General features: G+C 35.3%; 1 protein-coding gene across 7 annotated transcripts in view; it reads right to left on the reverse strand.

Annotated features, from left to right (window-relative positions):
• The window catches only part of Spopl (speckle type BTB/POZ protein like), a 73,810-nt gene that overhangs the window by 14,434 nt on the left and 33,285 nt on the right, over nucleotides 1-26,091 (reverse strand). For 4 of the 7 annotated variants that reach the window (XR_005501835.2, XM_017591625.3, XM_063283453.1 and 1 more), the window contains 7 exons: nucleotides 19,523-19,658; nucleotides 19,229-19,350; nucleotides 18,814-18,965; nucleotides 17,244-17,371; nucleotides 15,572-15,667; nucleotides 11,567-11,744; nucleotides 11,434-11,489 (listed from right to left, as the gene is read on the reverse strand). Coding sequence is in view for 6 of the 7 variants with exons in the window: in XM_017591625.3 (XP_017447114.1) it covers nucleotides 11,434-11,489; nucleotides 11,567-11,744; nucleotides 15,572-15,667; nucleotides 17,244-17,371; nucleotides 18,814-18,965; nucleotides 19,229-19,350; nucleotides 19,523-19,600 (810 nt within the window). In the remaining variant the exon portion in view is untranslated. Of the gene's footprint in view, nucleotides 1-11,433; nucleotides 11,490-11,566; nucleotides 11,745-15,571; nucleotides 15,668-17,243; nucleotides 17,372-18,813; nucleotides 18,966-19,228; nucleotides 19,351-19,522; nucleotides 19,659-19,932; nucleotides 26,072-26,091 lie in introns of those variants that run through there. The other 3 variants (XM_017591627.3, NM_001134447.1, XM_017591626.3) reach the window with 2 other exon arrangements.

Consider the following 26,091-nt stretch of genomic DNA (forward strand, 5'->3'; position numbering starts at 1 on the left):
TGGTTCAATTGGAGGTCAGCATGTAGAAGAATGCAAATCAAACCATTCTTATGGCCTTGTACAAAGCTAAGTCCAAATGGATTAAGAACCTTCACATACAATCAGATACACTCAAACTATTAGAAGAAAAAGTGGAGAAGAGCCTCTAACACATGGGCACTGGGGAAATTTTCCTGAACAAAACACCAATGCTTTATACTCTAAGATCAAGAATCGACAAATGGCACGTCATAAAACTGAAAAGCTTTTATAAGGCAAAGGACACTGTCATTAGGACGAAACAGCAACCAACAGATTGGGAAAAGATCTTTACCAATCCTACATCTCACAGAGGACTAATATCCAAAATATACAAGTAACTCAAGAAGTTAAGACTCCAGAGAACTAAATAGTCCTATTAAAAGTGGAGTACAGAGCTAAACAAAGAATTCTGAGCTGAGGAATATCAAATGGCTGAGAAGTACCTAAAGAAATGTTCAACATCCTTAGTCATCAGGGAAATTCAAATCAAAACAACCCTGAGATTTCACCTCACACCAGTGAGAATGGCTAAGATCAAAAACTCAGGTGACAGCAGATGCTGGCGAGGATGTGGAGAAAGAGGAACACTCCTCCATTGTTGGTGGGATTGCAAACTGGTAAAACCATTCTGGAAATCAGTCTGGAGGTTCCTCAGAAAATTGGACATTGAACTGCCTGAGGATCCAGCTATACCTCTCTTGGGCATATACCCAAAAGATGCCCCAACATATAAAAGAGACACGTGCTCCACTATGTTCATAGCAGCCTTATTTATAATAGCCAGAAGCTGGAAAGAACCCAGATGCCCTTCAGCAGAGGAATGGATACAGAAAATGTGGTATATCTACACAATGGAGTACTATTCAGCTATCAAAAACAATGACTTTATGAAATTCATAAGCAAATGGATGGAACTAGAAAATAACATCCTGAGTGAGGTAACCCAACCAGGAAAAAAAAAAAAAAAACAACAACAACACACATGGTATACACTCACTGATCAGTGGATATTAGCTCAAAAGCTCGAATTACACAAGATATAATCCACAGACCACATGAAGCTCAAGAAGAAGGATGACCAAAGTGTGGATGCTTCAGTCCTTTTTAAAACAGGGGAACAAAATTATTCATAGGAGGAGATATGGCAACAAAGTTTGCAGCAGAGACTGAAGGAACAGCCATTCAGACCTGTCCCACATATTTATACACAATACATACATACATACATACATACATACATACATACATACATACAGCCACCAAAATTAGATAAGATTGATGAAGCTAAGAAGTGCATGGTGACAGGAGCCTGATATAGCTGTCTCCTGAGAGGCACAGCCAGAGCATGTCAAATACAGACACGAATGCTAGCAGCAAACCACTGAACTGAGAATGGGACCCCCGTTGGAGAAATTAGAGAAAGGATTGAAAGAGCTGAATGGGCTTGCAACCCCATAAGAAAAACAATGCCTACCAACCAGAGCTCCCAGGGACTAAACCACCACCCAAAGACTATACATGGACTGACCCATTGTTCCAGCTGCATATGTAGCAGAGGATGGCCTTGTTGTGTACCAACTGGAAGGAGAAGCCCTATGTCCTGCCAAGGCTGGACCCCCAGTGCAGGGGAATGTCAGGAGGGGTGTGAAGAGGGGTGGCTGGGGAGGAGGAAGACCCTCAAAGAAGAGGAGGAGGGGATGGGATTATGGCTGGGAAACCAGGAAAGGGAATAGCATTTGAAATGTAAATAAAAATATCCAATAATAAAAAAGAAAAGAAAATATGAACTCAATTCTATACAACCTCATCTCTCCTGAACATTGTAAACATGTCCACTGAAATTAAAAATTAATCTGAATTGAAAACATCTGTAAAATAGTAAAAAACTCAACCAGTTATCTAGCATCAGATGAACCGTGCTGATGCAAAAGTCACAGGTAATCCGAGATACTTTATCTGCTATAAAAATCTACCAATCTTATTAGAACATGCATATGTTCAAAAAGTTCAAAAAACACAGACTTCTGAAAGAACCACAGACAAACAGTCAGTATAAAGGAAGGTGCAGATGCAGTGCTGAGTGTCTAATGCAGACATTAGCAGAAGAGCACAGAGAGATGTACTTCAAGTTCTCAAAGATCAGAACTGCCAGTTTTTACTTAATACATGTGGCGAAACTGAAGGAGAAAGGGACAGATGTAGGATAATGCAATTAATGATCACCAAGCCAGTGCAATAGAGGATACTGAAGAAGAAACTCTGGACTGAAGAAAACAAACAAACCAAGATGCTACAGGTAGTTGTTAAATGCAAGAAGACTAAAAACACAATGAACTACAAAATTTAAGGAAATGTAGGGAATTGCACACCCCTCTTAATAATAACTGAACATCAACATTCTCATTTCTCCAACCTGAACCACACAAACAGAGGACTGGATTAGAAAACAGGGTCCTGGGGGTTGGGGATTTAGCTCAGTGGTAGAGCGCTTGCCTAGGAAGCGCAAGGCCCTGGGTTCGGTCCCCAGCTCCGGGAAAAAAAAAAAAAAAGAAAACAGGGTCCTTCTTTTTGCTTCTTAAATGAAAAATAGCTCACCATCAAAAACAGACATTACCTTACAATGAAAGGACATAACAATGTATTCCAAGAAAGTGGCATGAGAAACCAAGCAGGTGGTGCTCGTCCAGTACCTGAGAAAATTCAGTTCCAATCCAGTAAGGAGAAATAAAGGTCACTTCATACTGATGAGATAAACAATTCATCAAAAGGACATTACAAAATCAAAACGTGCAATGCCTTCAACACACGTAGATCCAATTTTATAAAACACATACAACTAAGAATACAATCAAAGATTAACACCAACATACTATTAGTGGGAGAATGTTCCACTCTTACTATCAGACACACATCATCAAGATGAATATAGAGAAGCATGGAATTAAATAACCTCGAAAGATGCAATAGTCCTAACAGAAATATGTAACACTCCCTCAACTAAATACTAGAATACATTCTAGTAATAAGCCCAAATAGACTACAGATGGAAGAGAAAGCAAGTCTCAACAAAACAGGAGGAAGATGAAATAACTGCCTGTACCCTATCTTACCACAATGCAATAAAGGAAGAAATAAACAGCAAAGTACAGAAAACATGTAAACTCAGAGAAAATAAACAATATACCTCTGAATAATAAGTCATTGAAGCAATCAAAAAACAAAAAATTCTTGTAATGAACAAGAATAAAAATGTAATATACCAAAACTTAGGAGATAAAATGAAAGAAGGTCTAAGAAGGTAGTTCACAGTTCTTAATACCTATAGGGGCCGTGGGTGGGACAACCTAGCAACCTAAAGTCCCAGCCTAGTGCCCACATGCTGATTCCTGTCTATCCTAGTGAATCCTCTGACTTAGTCCTCAATCCTCAGACCTACTGGGGCTCCACATGTAGTGCCGTGGTGCCCACACAGTCTAGTGATCTCTGTTTGCATCTTTCTAAATACTAGATTTGGCCCTGGTTACACAACTTAGTGTCAGTCTACCCTGCTGATGTTCTCTGACCTTAACCAGCCTGTGGCCTTGCTAGACTCAGTCACTTATGTTCTGTATGTTGAGAGGTTGGATGACTTTGTATTAACTGCCAGTTACTACAACTAGTTTCTCTGACAATTGCTGAAATATACATTCATCTATGGATATAACAATAAGTCATAAGGAATTATTTTTAATATTATGTCAATACAAGTCAGTAGTAATCAGTTCTTACCTGAGGCTTATGACCTGGCTAGTGAGAGTTACTAAAAATAAGAAAAGAAATGAGAAAAATATCCCTACTTAACATTCCTTACTTAAGAAGCCCTATAGATTCTATTAAAGAAAACACTTAGATTTGGTAAACATGTTCACTACAGTTGTAGGATACAAAACCAGCATACTGAAGTCAGAAGGACTGAAGAGATGGATGAGCCAGTAAAGGTTAGGCTAACAACCAAAGATCAGGAGACTTCATATATTCCAACAATGAACTTACTGAGAAATTAGGAAAAGCATCTCATTCAAAATATCTCCCAAAAATATAGTGCTTATAAATAAACCTCAACAACATGAGAAAGACACATAGAACTTGGCTTTAGGATACAGAAAAGAAATTTTAAAAAATTATAAAATGGAAAGTCATTCTATGCTCCTAGAATGAAGGTCATATTATAAAAGGGACAGGATAACCAAAAGTATTCTACAGGTTCAATATAATTGCCATCAAAATTCCAATGTCATCCTTCATAAAATAAAAAATAAATTCTTATGATAACAAAAATGACCACATATAAGCAAATAATATTTATAAGAAAGGGCAATGCTGGGGTTATCACAACACTTGACCTCAAATTATAATACAGAAAAAGTGACAAAAGAATGGCACTTGCACAAAACATACATGTAAATTAATGGAGTAGTAATGGAATAGGATAAAAGGCTCTGAAATAAACCCACATTGACAAAGGCCAGGTGATTTTTGACAGTTATTAAGAACACAGAATGTTGAAAAGGATAGCACATTCAACAAATGGTGCTGGCAAAGTAGATATAGAAGCATATTTCTCAGACTGCATAAACATAAATTCAAACAGACCAAGGAATACCTGACCCTATCTGAAACTTAAATTTTTCTAAACAGCAATGATAATCTATTTGCAGAGCAAATACACAGTTCATGAAATGGGAAAGACAAATCTTTCAAGCTATTCCTTAGACACAGTATGATATCTAGAATAGCAAAAGAACTGTAAAAGTTAAACTACAAAACTTCCAATCAATAAATTGTCTAACAAAATGAAAAGACAGACTTCAAGAGAAAAAAAAATACACTAAGAGTTTATATATAGCATGTCAGACAGAACTGTGATCAAGTAAACAAATAGCAACAAATGCTAGTGAGACTAAGGTAACAGCTGGTGGGGTTGATTATCAAGAATTAGAGTGGAAAGTTCTCAAAAAATTGAAAATATAACTATCAAGACTTAGCTAAAACACTTGTGTGTATGTACATATTCTGTAGCTTACTAGCAACATTCCGGTACATCTATGATGGTGACTGTTATACTGTTTACAACAGCTAAGAAATAGAAACAGCTTAGAACCCATCAATAGAGGAATGGAACACAATTATGTAAAATACATTTTTGTTCACCTGTTAAGAAAAAGGAAATTATGAAAAGTGATAGCCACAGCTGTAAAATATTTTAAGGAAGGTAACCCTGTCTCAAAAGGAAAAAGAGTATATATTTCCTCTCCTATGGAGTTCTACCTTCCCATATTTGTATATAAACACCAAGGTGGTTTTGAGATGATGTACAGACTACAGAACTAGAAAGGAAAACACCAAAGGACAATAAAAGCTAGTGACAAATTGGGGAAAGGTCGTGTGTTATATCAGTGTGAGGAAGGCTACTGAGGACTGAAAGGGTATAAGGGAGAAAGAGTGTACAGGTAAAAAGGGGGAACAGCAACAAAAATGTTGTTTGAAAAAAATGCTATAATAAAACCTAATTCATTATTAGCTAATAAAAATAGAATGAAAGTACAATTCAAAGGATTAACAAAATAATGAGATGGTACTTAGAACGAGAGTGAGATAAATTAACCAAAGTGAGTCCTAAATTAATATTAGCCATAAAGCACAGAATACTCATGATACACTCAAAGATCAAAGAAGTTAAAAAGAACAAAGGTCCAAGTGAGGATGCTTGAATCACAAAACAGTCATAGGAAGCAGAGGGAGGAAGGGAAGTGGGTGGGAGAGAGGGAGAGAGGAATGGAGGGGAGAATCAGATGTGCTAAGAGACAAGAGACCTGGAAGGCCAGGAGAATGAACAGAAATCTGCAGCTGCTGGACGTGGGGGCAGAGGGTGGAAGATCTTCAGGAAGTTCCAGAGACCTGAAGCAGACAATGCTCCCAGCAGCCATGCAGCCACCATATACACCAATGACAAACACGGGGGGAAGAAAAGCAGAGAAATAATCATATTTAAAATAGCCTGAGTAAAAATGTCCTGAAATAAACCTAATCAAGAAAATGCTCTCTATGGGGCTGGGGATTTAGCTCAGTGGTAGAGCGCTTGCCTAGGAAGCGCAAGGCCCTGGGTTCGGTCCCCAGCTCCAAAAAAAAGAACCAAAAAAAAAAAAAAAAGAAAATGCTCTCTGATGAAAACTTTACAACACCAAATAAAAGTCAAAAACTAAAGATAATATAAAATGGAGAGACTTTCAGGCACATGTACTGACTGACAGGATTAATATTAAGAAAAGAGTGGACAGTCTGAAGGCCTGCCAAGATATCTGCTGCACACAGAGCAACACTTAAGGGACCCTCCAAAACAACCTCATAAGCTAGGAACCCTAAAGAGCCCAGCAAACAGACCCATCCGCAACCCCAGCCCCCTCAAACTACACCCTCTTCCTTAGGGATAGATCATTGGCTTATCTGCTCCTCTGAAGATCCCACAGTCCCAAGGACTCCCAGAGGGCTATTACAGCCAGGGCCACAGGCCTCCCAGGAGACCTGCAGCAACCCAGGGGCATAAGCAGCAGGCTCCAGACAGAAACACTCAGACTACCTAACACCAAAGATAACCAGAAGGCAGATGGCCAAGGGGCAAGCACAAGACCATAAGCAACAGAAGCCAGTATACTTTGGCATTGTCACAACCCAGTTCTCCCACCACAGCAAGCCCTGGATACACCAACACACCTGAAAATAAGGAAGCTGACCTAAAATCCTATCTCATGAAGATAATAATCCTTTAAGGAGGATATAAATAACTCAGTGAAAGAAATAAAGAAAACCATAGGGAAACAGGTAGAAGCCCTTAGAGAAGAAACAAATTCCATAAAGAAATACAGGAAAACACAATCAAACAGGTGAAGGAATTAAACAAAGTGGTTCAAGGCCTAAAAATGGAAGTAGACACAATAAAGAAAACACAAATGGAGGCAACTCTAGAATGGAAAACCTAAATAAAAGGAAATAGAGATACCAGTATCAACAACAGATATAAAAAGAGAATCTCAGGTACACAAGACATTGATACAAGTCAAAGACAATTCAAAACATAAAAAACTCCTACCCCAAAAACAAACAATGAAAGGACCAAATCTAAGAATAGGAAGAGAGGAGAGCAAAGATTCCCAGCTCAAAGGACCCAAAAATGTCTTCTACAAAATCATAGAAGCAAACTTGCCCAACCTAAAGAAAGAGGTGGCCATAAATGTACAATAAGTCTATAGAACACCAAATATATTGGACCAGAAAAGAAAATCTCTCGTCACATAATAATCAAAACAGTAAATGCACAGAAGAAAGAATATTAAAAGCTATAAGGGAAAAAGGCCAAGTAAAATATAAAGGCGGACCTATCAGAATTACACCAAAATTTTCAACAGAGACTCTTAAAGCTAGAAGAGCCTCGGCAGATGTCATACAGACCTTATGAGAACACAAATTCTAGTCCATACTACTATACCTGGTAAAACTCTCAATAATCATAGATGGAGAACCCAAAATACTCCAAGACAAAACCAAATTTAAACAATGTCTACCAATCCAGCCCCACAGAGGGATTCTAGAAGGAAAACTCCAATACAAGAAGAGTACCTACACCAAAGAAAAAAGCAAAATAGTAATCATCTCACAATAAAACCAAAAGGAGAGAAATAATTATAGATAAGGCCTCATACTACTACTACAAACACAACAGGAACGAACAATGAATCATCTGTCTTTATATCTCTCAATATCAATGGACTCAATTCCCCAATAAAAAGACATAAGCTAACAGACTGGGTACCCAAACAGGAGACAGCATTTTGCTGCATACAAAAAACGCACTGAAAAAAGAGTCTTCAAGCAAATGGTTCAAAAAACAAGGTGGAGTTGTCATCCTAATATTCAATAAAATCAACTTTCAAGCAAAAGTTATCAAGCGAGATAGGGAAGGACACTTCATATTCATCAAAGGAAAAATCCACCAAGAGAAAGCCTCAGAACATCTATCTATGCCTCAATGGCAAGTCCACCAACATTCATAACAGAAACTTCTCTAAAATACTGAATGCTAGTCAATAACTGTGGAGACTTCAACACCTCAATCTCACCAATGGACAGGTCATTGAAACAGAAACTAAACAGAGACACAGTAAAACTAATAGACATTATGGATCAAATGAATTTAATAAATATATACAGAACATTTCCTAAAACAAAAGAATATACATTCTTCTCAACACCTCCTAGAACCTTCTCCAAAACTGACCATATAATCAGTCACAAAAGAAGCCTCAACGATCCAAGAAAACTGAAATAATCCCATGCACACTATCGGATCACCACGGATGATGGCTAGACTTCAGTAACAACAAAACCAACAGAAAACCCACATATCCACGGAAACTGAACAACTTTCTACTCAATGATAACTTGGTCCAGGCAAGAAAGAAAGAAATTTAGGACTTCCTGAAATTCAATGAAAATGATGACACAGCATATATATACACACACATACACACATACACACATACACACACATACATACATACATACATACATACATACATACATACATACACACACACATATTCCCAAACTTATCGGACACAATAAAAGCAGTGCTAAGAGGAAAATTCATACACTAAATGCTCTCATCAAGAAATTGTAGAGATCCTATCTGGCAATTTAAGAGGATACTTGAAAGCCTTAGAACAAAAAGAAGCAAACACACCCAAGAGAAGTAGACAGCAGGAGGAACTGGTCAAACTCAGGGCCTAAATCAATGAAATACAAAGAAACAGAATGATATAAGGACTCAACAAAACCAAAAGCTGGTTCTTTTAGAAAAATCAACAAGATAGATAAACCCCTAGCCCAACTAACCAAAAGGCCCAGAGGCAGTATTCAAATTAACAAAATCTAAAGTGAAAAGGGAGACATAATAACAAGAAAAGAAAAATCACCAGATTCTACTACGAATGTCTATATTTGACAAAACTGAAAAATCTAGATGAAATGGATGATTTTCTAGAAATAAACCACATACAAAAATTAAATCAAGTACAGGTAAACAATCTGCTAAAGAAATAGAAGTCATTAAAAATTTCTCAACCAAAAACAAAACAAAACGAAAAGAAAAAAAGAAAAAAAAAAGAACAAGACAAAAAAGAAACCAAGAAACAAAAGGAATACTATCTAATTCATTCTATGAAGCAAATTACAATGATATATAAACCACACAAAGACCTAACAAAATAAGAGAACTTCAGACCAATTTCGCTTATGAATATTGATGCAAACATACTCAATACAATTCTCCCAAACCAAATCCAAGAGCACATCTAAATTGTCATTCACCAAGACCAACTAGGCTTCATCCCAGGGATGCATACAAAATCCACTAACATAATCCACTATATAAACAAAGTCAAAGAAAAAAAAAGCCACATGATTTATTTTCTTAGATGCTGAAAAGCCTTTGACAAAATACCTCTTCATGATAAAAGTATTGGAGAAATCAGGAATTCAAGGCCCATAAAAATTATGTTTATTACTAAACATAATAAAAACAATATACAGCAAACCAGCAGGAAATATCAAATGAATACTTGAAGCAACCCCACTAAAATCAGGGACAAAACAAGGCTGCCCACTCTTCCAGTATCTATTCAATAGAGTACATGAAGTTCTAGCTAGACCAATAAGACAACAAAAGGCGATCAAGGGGATACAAATTTGCAAAGAAGTCACGGTATCACCATTTGCTGATGATATGATAGTATAAGCAACACAAAAATTCTACCAGAGAACTTCTACAGCTGATAAGCAAATTCAGCAAAATGGCTAGATGTAAAATTAACTCAAACAAATCAGTAGCCTTCTTTTATATAAATGATGAAAGGGCTGAGAAAGAAATTAGGGAAACAACACCCTTCAGAATAGCCACAAATAACATAAAATATCTTGGGGTAACTCTAACCAAACAAGTGAAAGATCTGTATGACAAGAACTTCAAGTCTCTCAAGAAAGAAATCAACGAAGACCTCAGAAAATGGGAGATTCCCTCATTCTCATGGATTGGTATGATTAGCATAGTAAGAATGCTCATCCTATCATACTGACAGAGAATCAATATTTACAATATACAAAGAACTAAAAAATCAAGAAACAAGCTAATTAAATGGACCATACTTTAATGCAGAATTCTTAAAAGAAATACAAATCAACATTCTTAGCCATTGAGAAGATACTAATTAAAACTCCTCTGAGGATACCATCATATCTCAGTCAAAATAGCTTTTACCAAGAAAAAAAAATATACTGAGGATATGAATAAAGGAACCCTTTATTCACTTCTGGTGGGGATACAGACTGATACAACAACTATGAACATCTGTGTGGTGTATCTACATGATCTGCCAACTGACCCAGCTACACCACTCCTGGGAATATATCCAAAGGAACAATACGTGGCTTCAAAGAAACTTGTATATTGATGTTCATTGTTATTCTATTCACAGTAGTCAGGCAATGTAAGCAACTTGGATGTCCATCAACTGACAAGCAGATAATGCACTTTGGAATTTTATTTAGGTACAATAATTAATGAATTAATTAATTAATCAATTGAAATTTTCAGGTAAACAGGTTGATTTAGAAAATACCATCTATTAAATGAAGTAATCAGGTCTTGATTAGAAAAAGTCCCCCATGGTCTCTCTCAGGACTCCAGCTTTTCATTCTTAGACTACACAAACTTTTAGAATGGGTCCATTAGTAGGAGTGGAACAGCATAAGCCTAAATGGAGAGGAGAGCAGTAGAAAACATGTTCTGTGAAAATAGAGAGTGAACTACTAAGGATGGAAAGGTTTTCTTGCATGGGGAAGAAGTCAGGGAATGCAGGTGAAGATATAAAAGGAAGAAATAACAAAAGCAATGGAAAAGCTCCATAAAGCTGACTATTTGTTATCTTTTAAGTTAATTTATTAAAATATAATTCAAAAGAATTCTGAACAAAAGTCTGTACACAGGTGGGTAATTTATGCCCTAGGAACCAGAGATTACTCAGTAATCCCCCGTGTGACTCCTTCCATCCCTCTCTCACTAGGGATGACTCACAGGCTTTCTGCACACCAGTAAGTGCTCTAGCAATGAGACCATGAAATCAGTTGTCCCTTACGAGGTTCAGTGAGCATCCACATTGACAATATTTACTATTTTATTAAAGGATGCATTTCCCCCCAGTTTCTAAAGTTGTTCTGTTATAATTTGAGAACAAGAACATGCATAGCTATTTTTAATATGTGTATTTTATACACATACATATATACAAACTAAATAATATGAAGCCTTTTAACAACATTTACCTTTGTGCATTCTTCCATTTCATGTTCAAACATTGCATTAAAAACTGGGGATCGAGCTATAACAAGAATAAGCATCATTACTCAATGCACAGATTTATTTTTAAAATGTTATATTATCCAAAGGAAAAGGTACCTGCAAGCACTGACTTATGAGCTTTGAATTCTTTTCCTCTCACAAAAAAGCAGCAATCTGTAAATCTTGTGTTTTCCCAAAGATTCCCTAAGTCTTCTGCTAGCCGACATTCTGGCACCTTCAAAGTGTTTGTATTAGTATGTCCTGATACATTTACTGAATCTTGGACCACACTCACCTAATAAAGAAGACAACAAGGAAAACATTTTAAACAACATTAGCAATCATTAGTTATTATGTGAACATTGTATTTACTAAATGTAAGACACCCTGATTAATTCAATGTACCTAATACCTAGTAATCCCAGCTTCTAGTACCCTCAAAACATATTCAATGATACAAACGAAAAAAAGCCAAGGGGAACTAAGAGATCACCTAAATCCTTTCCACTGGTAACACTGTATATAAATAAATGACTATTTAATCAATTAGAAAGCTCACTAATTATAATCACAGAATTATTTCTTACGAGAAACTCCACAATTATCATCAGATTTGAAGAGTTGACATTTTGTTAACAAATTTTTGTTTTTTTCCCCACTTACATTGCACACCTATTAACATTTCAATTTTACTATACATGTAACTATAATAATTATCAAAGATAAAACTATTACTATATAAAAAAGGGAATCTTAGAGGTAGAGAAAACGGCTCAGGATTCAGTTAAGAGTCCAGCCTGCCATTCTAAAACACATGGGTTCCAGAACCACCAACACAGTAGCTCTTAACCATTTGTAACTCCTTGGGATCCTATGTCCTTTTCTGACCTTTCTTGGAACCAGACAGTCAGTGGTATAGAGACACAGATGCAAAATACCCCCACATATAATAAGGTAAATATAAAAAGAAAATTGGTAACTTAATTACTATTCCTACACATTTCGACAATATCTGCTAAAATTTACTTAAAATAATAAGAAACACACTTAAGAAAAAGAATTCCCACTGTAATTTTTAAAATTCATGACATTTTCTAGAAAGTCAAAGGTGAGCTCAATGCAAATGTTTAGTTCAATTTGCATATACTTTATCAGTGAAACACTAAATAAGAATTGGGATAACTGTGACACTGCTTTTACGTAGATTCCCCCATTAAAAATCGTTGCTTACTGAATCAAATCTTATAACCTTCACACCATCTTTAAGAGAATGCACCCCATTATATTATTTTATAAATACATATTAACAATGAACAACAACAGAAATGAAACACTTCAACTAACAAACCAAATAGTTCAGAGCAAATGAACAATTTTTAAAAATTAAATTGCATGTGCTATATTAGTTATGCTTTTGAGTACTAAATATTGGGAACATTTTTTACAAAGCGGTAGACAAATGAATTGATTTCTCAAGAGTGTAATTTAAGGGTACACACTGGGCTTGAGAGATGTCTCAGGCAGTTCACGGTCTGCTGCGCAAATGTGAGGATCTGTGTTTGATCTCCAGTACCCAAGGGAAAAAATAATAATTTACAGCAGCAAGTGTAATCCTAACACTGGGAAGGCTGAGATAGGGGGATCCCTAGTACTTGCTGGCCAGCCAGCCAAATGAGGAGCACCAGGTTGAGTAAGGGGCCCTGTCTCAAAAAGCAAAACAAAACAAAACACCATGCAGGAAACTTGTATTACAATAAATCATGTAGAAAATGAAAATGCATAACAGATAAACTGGAACAAATTATTAACACACAAATATATGGTCTTGTTTAAAAAAGGTTTAGAGATCTGATATATTAGCATATAGAAATATACTAGTTACTAGACACTTCTAAGAAAAAGCTAGACAAGATTTAGATTGGAAATATATATGGCATAGAGGTTATGTGACCCCTTTATCCTAATTTATAGACAGTTCAAACTGGTATCAAAGGTAAATAAAGCAATATAAATCACACAAATAGTCTGTACCAGAAAAGGCTTCATTACCTCCAGACTCCGAAGGTCTTTATACTGTGTTATTTTTAATATACAAAATTACTTTATAACAATTATGAACAATATGCCTTTAACAGTTGCAAACAAAAGTATTTATTACAATAATCTTATTTTCTAAATATGGGGCCAGAATATTATGTACTTCAAGTCATAAAAAAAGGTTCCATCTTGAAACTCCCATAATTCAAAGTATCTAAAATTTTGGTAACTTTAAAGAGAGAAAAATACTTCACTGATCTTTACTTCATTGCCCTGTTTTACTGTTTATCAAAAGGCAATGATACACACATGGAATATGCTGATGTAAATGAATTATTTACCAATCATTTTTAGCATATAATGTATTTAATTGCTTATATTAATAATTACTCTTAGAATTTTTAAGTAGAGAGAATTGGTTTAATTACCTGTATATACAATACATTATATTATACAATAGTTATAAAAAATTATATTATACAATAGTTATAAAAAATACAGTCACAATTTATATATGAAAAGATTTCTTAAATTCTAGGTGTTGTATCTAATTCAATAGAACATATTTGTTTCTTGGCACTCATGTGTGCATGTGTGTGTATGTGTGCATGTGTGTGTGTGAACTGCAAGTGCACAAGTGTCAAACCATCAATGTGGCGGTCAGAGAAGAACTTTGAGGAGTCAGTTCTTTCCTTCCTTTGTTTCTGAGGTTGAATCTGGCTTCCTATGTTATTTCTAGCTAGACCACAAGTCTCAGTCTGATTCTCTTGTCTCAGCCTCTCATTTACTGTAGGAATGCTGGGACTACAGGCGTGTGCCGTCACAACTGGCTTTCTATGTGTTTTCTGGTCATCAAGAATGAGCGTAGCAAGTGCTTTTACACGCTGAATTATCTCCCTGGGCCCCAAGCTAATATATTTAATATAAAAACTTGGCAGAAGACACACAATCATATATAAAATAAGTATATAAAAGAATAAGAAAACAGAGTAATTATCATTGTGGCAGTGATGCACAGCTACATTCTGTATAAGCAATCACAGTGCTAAGGACTTGTATTCCTTGCACATCTTATCTATATCTTATCTTTCTTCCAAAGACCATACATTTCAATTCAAATAGAAATTAATGACCTAAATAAAGTTGAGAAGTGATCAGTTCTCATTGTTTGATATCTAGAATTTGAAATGATAAAAACATTGAGAACAGGTAATAAACAACTTTACGGAACCTAGAGAGAAAATTCAGGAAGAAGGCTGAGATTCTCTGCTGACTTAACACATAGGACAATTCTCTTTTTAAACCTGCCATTGGTTTACCCTAAGATCATAATATAATGAAGATGAACATTTGAGGGGTATAACTGAATATGAATCTAGCTCACAAATCTAGTTCTTTTCTGATTTGACTGAACAGAACTTGTTCTGAATTTTAAAAATTTGAACCCTAAAAGGGAGCTGTTTCTAAACCCACACAGTATTACAATATTATCACTAGAATCAACTACTTGCTTAACCCAAGGCAGATGCTTTTAAGAGTCCAGTGTTGCATATCTCCTAGAAAAAGGAAATAATAAGAGCTTGGGGGTTTCAAGACCCCATTTTAAAAGTTCTGGTCATAGCTATGAGTTTGGAAAATGAAACCCATCTTCTATACATTACCACAATTAAAAAGACCTTATTAAAAGGATACCTTATCAATAGGAAATTTTATGTGTCCTTAGGAAAGAATGAGTTCAGCTTTATTAAAAGCTTCTCATATATTTTAACTATACATATGTACATACAAATATCTATTAGCTATATCCATATATATTTCTCTGTTTCTCAAGGAATGTCATAGATCTGTAGACTATTGATAATATTTTTAAAAAATTTTAAGGTTTCAAAATATGAGTGACTCTAACCAGTGTTCTATTTCTCCAACTTATTCTCAATTCCTGTTTGTGCATCATTTTGGAGAAAGGAAACAGAGCTGCTTTACACTGTTAGAGATTTTCATCTAAATCTTGCCACTTGAGCCACTATGTAGACTGCAAGACTAAGCTATGTCTTGCACAAAAAGAGTAGCACCCAGCTGCCTTACCTGTCTACAGCACCACTTGCAGTGGAGGGGAGGTGCCAGTTCTTTAGGGAGGGCAGTGCAATGCTTCCACCTCTTCTGCAAGCAGTGTTGGAGATGCTGTAGAATGAAGGGCATCCATGAGAGGAGTAGAAGGAATGATGGAGGGCACAGAGAATGTTAATTAAAGGTCCTTTTGCCCACCTAACTAAAGATAGTGCCCGAGATAATGTCTGGGCTAGTGAAAAGCACATTTCAAAATCTAAAAATAGGATAAAACATGTCATAATACGTCTTATGGGTCACTAAAATGTGTTATTTAGCATACTGATAACACAAGACACATACTTGAATAATCTTAAAATTAATTTCAGCCTTAATTCTGAATTTGTTAATTGTCTAGGTTCCAGTACATATACCCAGGAAAACACCTATTAACAAATACTATTTCAGTTCTATAATACAGATTATTTTCTAAAAAAGGTTAAATCACTAGTCAAAACTATCAGGCCATTTTGTTTGTGTTTTCATAGATTGCTCAAATAATGTTTAAGGACCATGAAATATGACATTAAAGAAATAACTAACATTTTCAAACTAAGATCAATCCTAAAATTCTGGAAGGGTCTACATTAAAGGCCAAAATTTAAAGAGTATAACTTCTATTTAAAATATTACTTAAATACATGCTTACTACAAAGACTTCAGGTTTAAAACCCTTGAAATAATGAGAAAACGACCCAACAATTGTACTTAAACAAATGAATTATGCTGTTCATTTATGTATGAATTTCTCTGTGGTCATATTTTAAATACAATATATATTTCAGAAAGATAAAACATACAGAGTTTGTAATTTGTAATTTTGAAAGTTTTTATACATTGACTACAGAAGACTAAAGCTAATTGAGTAGATAAGGAAGTTACAACATTCATCTGTTCACATTAACTTGTTGAAGTATATTGATACTTTAAGAAATTCATCTGCTACTTTAAGTATATCAATAAAATTGTACTAGAAACAATAAAAAAACCCTTGAGTTTACTCCAAAAATTGAATTTCATGATTTCATACAAATAAAACTACCCCAAAATAAAAATGGTACAAGAAAACAGAAACCTAAACATAACACAAGTTGTAAGAGTCAACTCCTGGCAGAGGAAACACTCACAATTTTCAAAATATGATGTATTATGAATATAAATTAAGCATACATTCTTATGCCAAATTATATGTGCACAGCATTAAAACCTCAGATTTGCTTTTTAGAAGATTAACACAGATTTGACTATGTTAATCCAATTGCTTGAAGGACCAGAAGGCTTCCCAATGTTTTCCACATGCTTTTTTATTCAAACTACAAACTGTACATAATAAAGTTATATCAGATTATTCTATAATACTGGCTATGTCAGCATTATTCAAAATGAGGAAGCTATTAAACAAACACAATGATATATATTTAGTATGTGGTAATGTAATTAAATAAACAACTAGATATATGGCAAATATATAAAACACCATGTTGATTTGTAAGATTATTTTGCTCAGCTTTTTTTTCTAAAGAAAGAATTTATAAGGGAAACCTTGTAAAATAAACCAATCACTGTCATTTTAAACTTATACCTGCGTTAATATACTTCACACTTTTCCACATCACTAAATAAACCATGGAGTTATGTAAAACATACCTACCTCACAGAATAACGTAAGCTTGTCATCTGGAAGGAGACCATTAGCTTCGTCAAGCAAAAAATCCCTTCTAATGAATTTTTTAAATCCCCAATCCTTCCCCTGTACAAATCGATATGCTCTTTGGCTTTCTGGTGGAAAACAGAGGTTTAAATCAAACAAGTATCACAGATAATTTTTTTCTTAATGGTAAAGAAATACAGATGTGCAGAATATAGCTAGAATATTCATTGTGATGTGTTAGCTACAAGTATAAAAAAGGCATCTGAAGAAATTTGTCAAGGAGAATTAAACGATTCACTGTTGCTCAAAGTTTGGCCACAGTCACTGAACTTAAGACTTCTGAATCTCATAAAAAAAGAAAAAAAGAAAAAAGAAAGAAAAGCCATGAACTCCCATAGAAGGAAAAAGACACAGACATGCACATATACTTATTTTCACACACACACACACACACACACACACACACACACACACACACACACACACACACACACTGCTGCATGTAAATATAAGTTGAAATCATACTGATATTGGCATAGCAGTCATCATCTAATATCCAAATTTTGTTAAAAAATATCTTATTTGTTGTTTCTCTCCTTAAAACCAAATGATCTAATCCATTAAGAAATCTTTTAAGCACTGTTGGCAAACACACCCTATTGATTTAAGTTTGCTGAATAATAGAAAACCTCAAGGTGGTGAGAGTAAGAGAAAAAGTCTCTTCCCATTCCCAAGATTTTAGATATAATCTCATGAAATAAATGCCCTCACATAAGAGCCAAAAAATGCTTTTTGTATAATTTGTAAAAGATTTTAATAAAATCTAAGATGTTTTGAACATTTTAGGGACTGCTCAATTGCATGTTGTGAAATACACAAGATTCCCAACAGAAGGTATTTATTATATATTATTATCTATACAATCAGCACAGAACTTTAACTGAAATACTTTACTATTTTAAATGACACATAATATGAAAATATAAAAGTTAATAATTGCTATGTATAATGAAGTTACTCAGTTCTTTGATTCATTTCTAATAAAGTATTTATAATTCAGAGTGGCAGTTCACAGGCTACTAAAGAAACCCTATTAAACACATTGTAAATATTCTCTAACATTCTTCTCTTATGCAGCTCTGAAGTAAAGAAAAAGGCTCTGACTATGAGAAAATTTTCTTTTCTTTCATTCACTGTTAATTCACTATAATCAAAAGAAAAAGAAAAATCTAGGGACAAAATATGAGGCCATTCTACTTCCTTGTAATGCTGTCCAGCAAAAAGGTAAGGGAGAGGAGACATTTTCCTGATGACATATACTAGGAACCCTGTTTTAACAGAAACTACTTTTCCAAGTGACAAGTACAATGTCATTTTAGGACACAAAATTATTGTAAGTACTTCTATATGTCAATGAAGCTAAAATATATTAAACAACTTTAGTTTGAATGTGAAATATAAAATTAAACAATGGCCAAAGAAAGACTAAGACTTAAGAAAGGACAATCATCTCAAACTTTTCCAGGTAAAGTATAAAGAGAAGTCTTCATCCAGTTTGCCAATAACTTACCCATTGCTTTTGTTTCTTCCCTTTTAGCATTCAGAAGAGAAAATTTGAATTTAGCTCGAACCTCACTCTTCGGGCAGCTGACCAGAAGCAAATACAAGGACAAGTAGTCTCTACTTTCCTCATCTAGGCCTTTTGGGTTTACCCTCAGGCACCTAAAATTAAACAACATGGCAGTTATAGTAACTTAGTATTTGGCAAGAACAAAAAAAGGCAGACAATATTGAAATTACCTACAAATTAATATCACAACAGCACTTCTGAAATAAACCCATAGATTTTTACATTTCTCCATTTTATTAGGAATAATATAATAATTTATTAATTACTAATTTAATATAAAATTATACTAATAACCATAGGACCAACAATAACAATAAACATAAAGTTAATAAAATAGAGTAAAAAATATGTTTACCATTTCATTTTATCATTTGGGCCAGAAGAAAATGTTGAACTCTTTAACACTTCACCCATTTCTTCTCGACAAAAACTGAAGTTATTAATAGTCCACATGTAGGAAAATTTCACTACTTTAACCTACGAGATGAGAAAAACCACCTTTTATACTCATGTCTTAATCTTGTCACAAATCAAATATTGATTCTAACAACAACGATGAAGCCACACTGCTTTATAATTTTATAGTAATATTTGTCATAGTTAGAAAATGTATTTGACAAGCAGCCAATGTACTTTAAATAGCACGTACCTGTGTGTAGCACCAGCTTTCCGCAACAGGACTAGTAGACATATCTCCAGGCAGAGGAGGGGTAGGTTCCCGAGACATTGCCACCTTATGACAGTCGTAAGATTCATATAGTATGCCACAAACTTGAATAATTTAACTACAAACAAAGAAATTAAATTTATTGATCAATCTTTGAAAAAATCAGGAAGAGAGATTATATTTAAAGTTGGGAGAATTAGTATTAAAATTAGATTTTGAAAGAGATTAGAGCTTTTTCATAAATAAATCCATAAACATCAGTCTCAAATGCAAACCAACTTAATATTTACATAAGACTATTTTTCAAATATATTTTTCAAATACTATTTTTCAAATCAAAAATATCCATATATCCTATATCACAGAAACAATGTCATCAATGTCTGGCTTACCTTCTGCGATCATTTCTTGAAGTGCAAAGAGCCATAAGCAAGTTCCCACTGTAACTCCGTGTCGCCACTTGCCAGATCCTAGTTCTCACCAAAGAACACAGATGTCTACAAAAGCCTATAAATAACTCAGACTACTGCTCTGTCCCAAGACTATTATCTGTGACACAGTGCTTCCTTCGCAGATGTACTAAGTGATTGATTTCCCTTCTAGTTATCTATTCCTGTTCCAAATCATTTTGGATGTATAATTAGTAACCTATCTAGATGTTGTGAACAGCATTTGTTTGAGATGCTCTCTCTTCTCCAAAGTGTACTTTTGAAATCTCTATGAAAATTAGGAGGTTGCAGTTACATGGGAAACCATCAATACACTATAGCAATAGTTTTCATTATTGGACTATGTCCTTCTCTTCAGTTCTCACCTTCCACCCTATTGTCATCCTTGATTCTGTTGAATATACTAGACTTTGTAAGAACAATGAGAACCTACTTTTGATTTAAAAACTGATCAAGGAAACCACATAAATCTGATAGACAAAATTTTTCAATTAAAAATTTTTTCTCTAAAGCTATAAAACAACAGTATAAAATAAAAAAAAGACAGATTAAGAAAGAAATAAAGCTGTAAAAGATAAGCCATCATATAAAACTATGAGTGAAGAAGCACTTTAAAATTTCTCAATACAGATAAAAACAAGAGCCAGGAATCAAGGTGTAGACCTGGAAGCCCAGCCAGAGAGCAGAAGGATCACAGAACAAGCAAATTCCAGCTGACCGACTCAAAACAAAGAAAACAAAAGAATTTGAGGAAGAGAGGTAGAAATAGTTAAGGGTTTGTTTGTTGAGTGAAGGAGAGAAGAAAGTTGGGGGAAAGGGAGAGGACAACAGGAGGAAGGGAAGAGGATTGAGGTGAGAACTGAAGAGAACACAGTCCCAATAATGAAAAATATATTAACGTTCTCCCATGCAACTACAACTGATTCTTTTTTTTTATAGGTCCTCTGTAAATTTTACATCATGCACCCCAATCCTAATTATCTCCCTCTCCCCTCATACCCACCCTCCACCCTTGTAACCTTTCCCCAAACGGGGGTGGGGAGTGGGGGTGGGGTAGGGGAGACCCATTGTGAAAGCTGTAGCTGAGTCACTGTGGAAACACAGTATACCCTTTTGTCAATATTTCTTTGCTTGTAGATGTTCATTGCAGTGAGTCTTAGTCTGGTACAGGCCTCTGACTTCTGTTACACTATCAATACTAGAACCTCACTGGGACTCTTCTTGGCTATCTTGTTGCCCTTTGTCATTTAGAGATCCTGTAATTTTGGATCTGTAGGACTGGCTCCTTCATGCACTGGAGCAGTTCATCAATGGGGTAGATGTTCAATAATGAAGATAGGCCAATTCAAAGCCTTAGAGCTGGTCAGTGCACTAGTTCTCAAGCACCCACAGGACCCGGGCAAGCTCTCCTAACCTGCCCCAGCTGTTTCACCCAATGCCACTGCCAGCAAGCGGGCAGAGCCAGCTCTCTGGCTCATGCTCTTGAAGCTGGCTAATCTATACCTACACATCAAGGTCAGCTCTACTCAGGCGAGGTACAAGGTCTGCTGTCTGGGATGGTAGAGCAAACAAGGGACAGGGACAGTTCTCCCACTCTCATGCTCTCAGGGCCAGCTCTCCCACATTCCAAAAGTGGTGGATAGACAAGGGAAACGTACGATTGAACAAACTGATTTTTGACGATGATTTCAAAAGAACACATTGAAGAAAATAGAACATCTCAAACAAATGTTGCTACATCTACCAGCCAAAGAATGAAACTTGATCATCATTTCTTATCCTGCCAAAGTAAGTATATAAATTCTAAATGGAATCAAAGTCCTTAACCTAAGACCAGAAACCAATATAGCTATAGCAAAATGTAAGGAATTTTGAACAGGACTCAGGTCATTCAAGAAATAAGATCAATAGAGAACAAATGAGACCTCATGAAACTAAAAGGATTTTGTACATCAAAGGAAACTATATGTATGACCCAGGTATACCATTCCCAGGCATATACTCAGTCTGTTCTAACAAGGAGATACCTGCATATCTATGCTCCTTGCTGCTCTAGTCACAACACCTAGAGAACTAAATCAGCTTAACTAATTGGTTACCTAATAAATGGATAATATCTCTGGGCTAAATATAAATATAGAACGTTTTTCAGCTATAAAGGGAACTAAAATTTTCTGGAAAATAAACAACACTGAAGATATTATTCTGAGTGAGGTAACCTAGGCCAGAAAGACAAATGCTACATGTTTTTTCAGACATGGATAATGCTCACGAATTTTCAGAGTGGAGTGTTTAAGTTAGAATATCTACAGAGAGATCAGACAGTTAGAAAAGGATCACTGGTAAAGGGAAGCAAGTCTATAACGGGGTTGGGAGTGGTACAGAATGTATATAGTATAAAAACAAAGGGAAGAAATACTGGGAATTTAAAGACAGTAAACAGGAGAGGGAGGGAATGAAGGACAGAGATGGTAGGAAGGGAAGGCTAACCAAAACTAGTAAGTATGAAGAAACCTATTATACTTTAGGTTAATTAAAGCTATTTAAAGATATAATTAAAATAATAAAATAGAGGCACTTATCATATGTAGAATGTTGTCTCTCCCTAATGACCATGAGTTACTAAATGAAATCCCAGTAGCAGGTATAGAATACCATTCAGTGAGTTCTAGACCAAGAACACCTCAAAGCCCCTTCCCCTCCCTAAACAATATAGGTCATTGTCACCAATATTGGTTCTTTACCAGAACTTTAAGTTTAGACCCCACCATTGAAATAAAGGTACCACAGAGTTTGAAATAGAAATCACACAAATCAAGTAGAAACTAAGCCAGAAAGTCCCTCCTGCTGGGTAGCTTTTATAGTGCCAGATATTGCTACTCAGATAGCTAAGGGAAAAATCATTAAGGGTCTTATCTAGATGTGAACCTTGTAAGCTACAGTACCAACCTGCTAGAGAAGATGTACCCATTGGTCCAATAATAACATTAGTCTTATAGGATTAGCAAACTGCATTATGATTGGATCTGCAGCCTACTCTGCTAAAAGAAGCTATCTCTTGAACATAGTAAATTCACTCATTACTTCCCAATCAAAGGCAGACATGTAATGAAAACACACACACACACACACACACACACACACACACACACACACACACACCCCAACCTCCATATAAAGAAGTTCTAATTTTTTTTTTTTATAGCACACGAACACATAGCAGAAATTCATGTTTGTAAATGAAATGGTAGCCAGGCATGGTCGCTATAGAAGAGGCTGGCTTCATAATCACCATCAACTTTCCTCTCCCTTCCAAATTCTGGATCACAAAGAAGCTGTACTAGTTCTCGTTCCCACTCATATTATGTTAGTGTCTGTATTTCTCTACATCCAAATCAGGCCAACATCTAGTCCCTTTTGTCTTCCTTGATGACAGCCATTTTAAAAGGTAAATATTTGACAAATGATTGAACACAAATTTGCCTGGCTCCAAACACATGCTCCTCCCATAGAATATCGCTGCCATTAAAAATTATGGAGATGAAGCAGGCTGACTATTTTAACTCTTAATTTTACAGATGACAACTAAAAGACACAGGGTAAATGAAATACCAATTTTATAATGTTAGGTAAGTACTGGAATAAGGGACAAAAAATGAGATCCCGGAACATCAACTTCACTATTTCCAATATTCTTTACCCATCTCTTTTTTAAAAGAAAAATTAATGTGTTCTATTAACTAATGCCATTCAGACCTCCCTATCTCTGTCCTTTCAAATAAGATTGCATAAAAAAGAGAACACAACTAAAATAATATCAGTAAACAAGTGATTTCTTCCTTATTCTATGGACATATGATGGGGGTCATAGAATTAGAAATCCATGCAAAGTAGTTTAACACCACACTATAACTACACAATACACCATCAAATACCATGTATTTACTTGCATGGCCAAACAGCTAATGTAGTTGCTGCAGCTTAATATCCTACATACTGCTAGCCTAAGCAACATCAAAGTTTAAAAACTGAAAGAACAATATCTTCTGAATATGGACTGCTTTCAAAAAGTAGTAAAACTCAAGTTAAACCTACATTAAGTGAATGAGTGTCTGGATTCAGTTTAGAAATTTCAAGTGTAATATTTCCTCCTTATTAATGAAAAATGAATCTTACTGATATGAACATTTGTGCGATTTTTCTCTTTTACAGAAGCATCAGCATTAATGTTTGATACAGATGAATATTAATTAACATACCTATGTTTACTACAAAATTTTCCCAATATTTAGGAGAAAATAAAGGTCATGTCAAATAACCATACACCTATTGTTCAATTTCTTCTCCCTACCAAAAGTAAATATTGGCTTGAGATTACTGATACATTAAATGAATATGAAGAGATTTATCAATAAATTTCTAAATTTTACAGGCAGGAGTTCACAGATGTAATAAATACATACATAGATATAACAAAAATAGTGTAGTGACTCTCAGTTCAGTTATAAGTAATATGACATTTTAGCAAATGTCCCAGGGTCACCTTCATCAGTAACCATGATGTTATCAGCCCAGGTTCTGAGAACAGGGTGCCAGAATGCTAGTACCAAAGAAAGCTTGTGAACTTTATTCTAAAACAACTAGAGTTCTGTCTTTAACTAGCTTGATAACTCTGAAAGCTTGGCTCAAGGGTTTGCCTTTCTTTCACCTGTGTCCACACTTTGGGGATACAGAAGAAGCATTCTGGTCTTTAATATTCATTAAAACATTTAGAGCAAAGTCTATTTGCTGCAGTCACCTAAAACAAATGGGAATGAATATAAGCAGTGGATCACACAGGACAGTGTAGGAAGAAGTCTTAAAAAAAAAAAAAAGATAATATTGTAATTTGACTATAAAATACCTCCCATAGCTTCATGTGCTTGAATGCTTGTTTCCTCTATGTGCAGATTATGGAAACTTTAGAAAGGCGCACTTCGCTGAACAAAATACATCACAGGGAAGGGCTCTGAAGTCTTCCCCACCCTTCCCCTCCTCTTTTTGTATGAAGACAAAACGCGATCATTCTGCTTCCATGGCAGCCAAGTGCCTGCTGCTATGCCTTCCTTGTTATGATAGACTGTATCCCCACTGGAACTAAGACAAAATAAGGCCTTTCTTAGCTAACTTGCTGTATGTCAGGGTACTTTATCACAGGAATGGAAAAGTAACTAACACAGATAATTAGAAGACTAATAAGGCTTTGAAAAAACCTCCCACATTATACTGGAAATCATGAAAGCCATGTACATGTCAAGGACCTAAACATGTAAGTAGGAAGGATAATATCAGACACCAAGCTTTCAGTGATGGCTAGAGGTACTGAAACAGTGAAAACTGAGAACCTGCATGCAAAAGACACTATCATTTGCACAGAACGCCTACAGAACGGGAAAAGATTTTTACCAACTACATATCCAACAGAGGACTAATATCCAAAATATATAAAGATTAAATATTAAGAAATCAAACACTAAATATCAATAAATCAAATAATCTACTTAAAAATGGGGTACAGACTGGATCGTCTGCACATGTCTCATGGCTGTTAGCTTAGTGCTTTTCTGAGGCTCCTGACAGTGGACGCAGGTGTATCTTTGACTCTTTTACATGCTCGTTTTACTATTTCCCTTCTATTGAGTTGTCTTGTTTAGCCTCCAAGGACTTTAGCTTTGTCTTATTGTATCTTATTTGATTGTTAACATTTGGAGGCCTGCTCTTTTTTGAAGAGGAAACAGAGGCAAAGTAGATATGGGGCAGAGGGGAGGTAGGAGGGAAGCTAGGAGATATGGAAGGAGGGGAAACTGTGGTTGGGATTTGTTATGAAAGAAGAATCTATTTTAAATTACAAAGAGAGAGAGAGAGAGAGAGAGAGAGAGAGAGAGAGAGAGAGAGAAATTAAAACTGGGTACAAATCTAAACTGGTTTCTCAAAAGAGGAAACTCAGATAGATGAGAAAGTTAAAAGAAATGTTCAACATAGTTAGCCATCATAGAAATGAAAATTAAAACTACTTTGAGATTTCATTGCACAAGTGTCAGAATGACTTAGATGTCATCCATT

The sequence above is a fragment of the Rattus norvegicus genome, chromosome 3 (assembly GCF_036323735.1).
Source record: "Rattus norvegicus strain BN/NHsdMcwi chromosome 3, GRCr8, whole genome shotgun sequence".
NCBI lineage: Eukaryota > Metazoa > Chordata > Mammalia > Rodentia > Muridae > Rattus > Rattus norvegicus.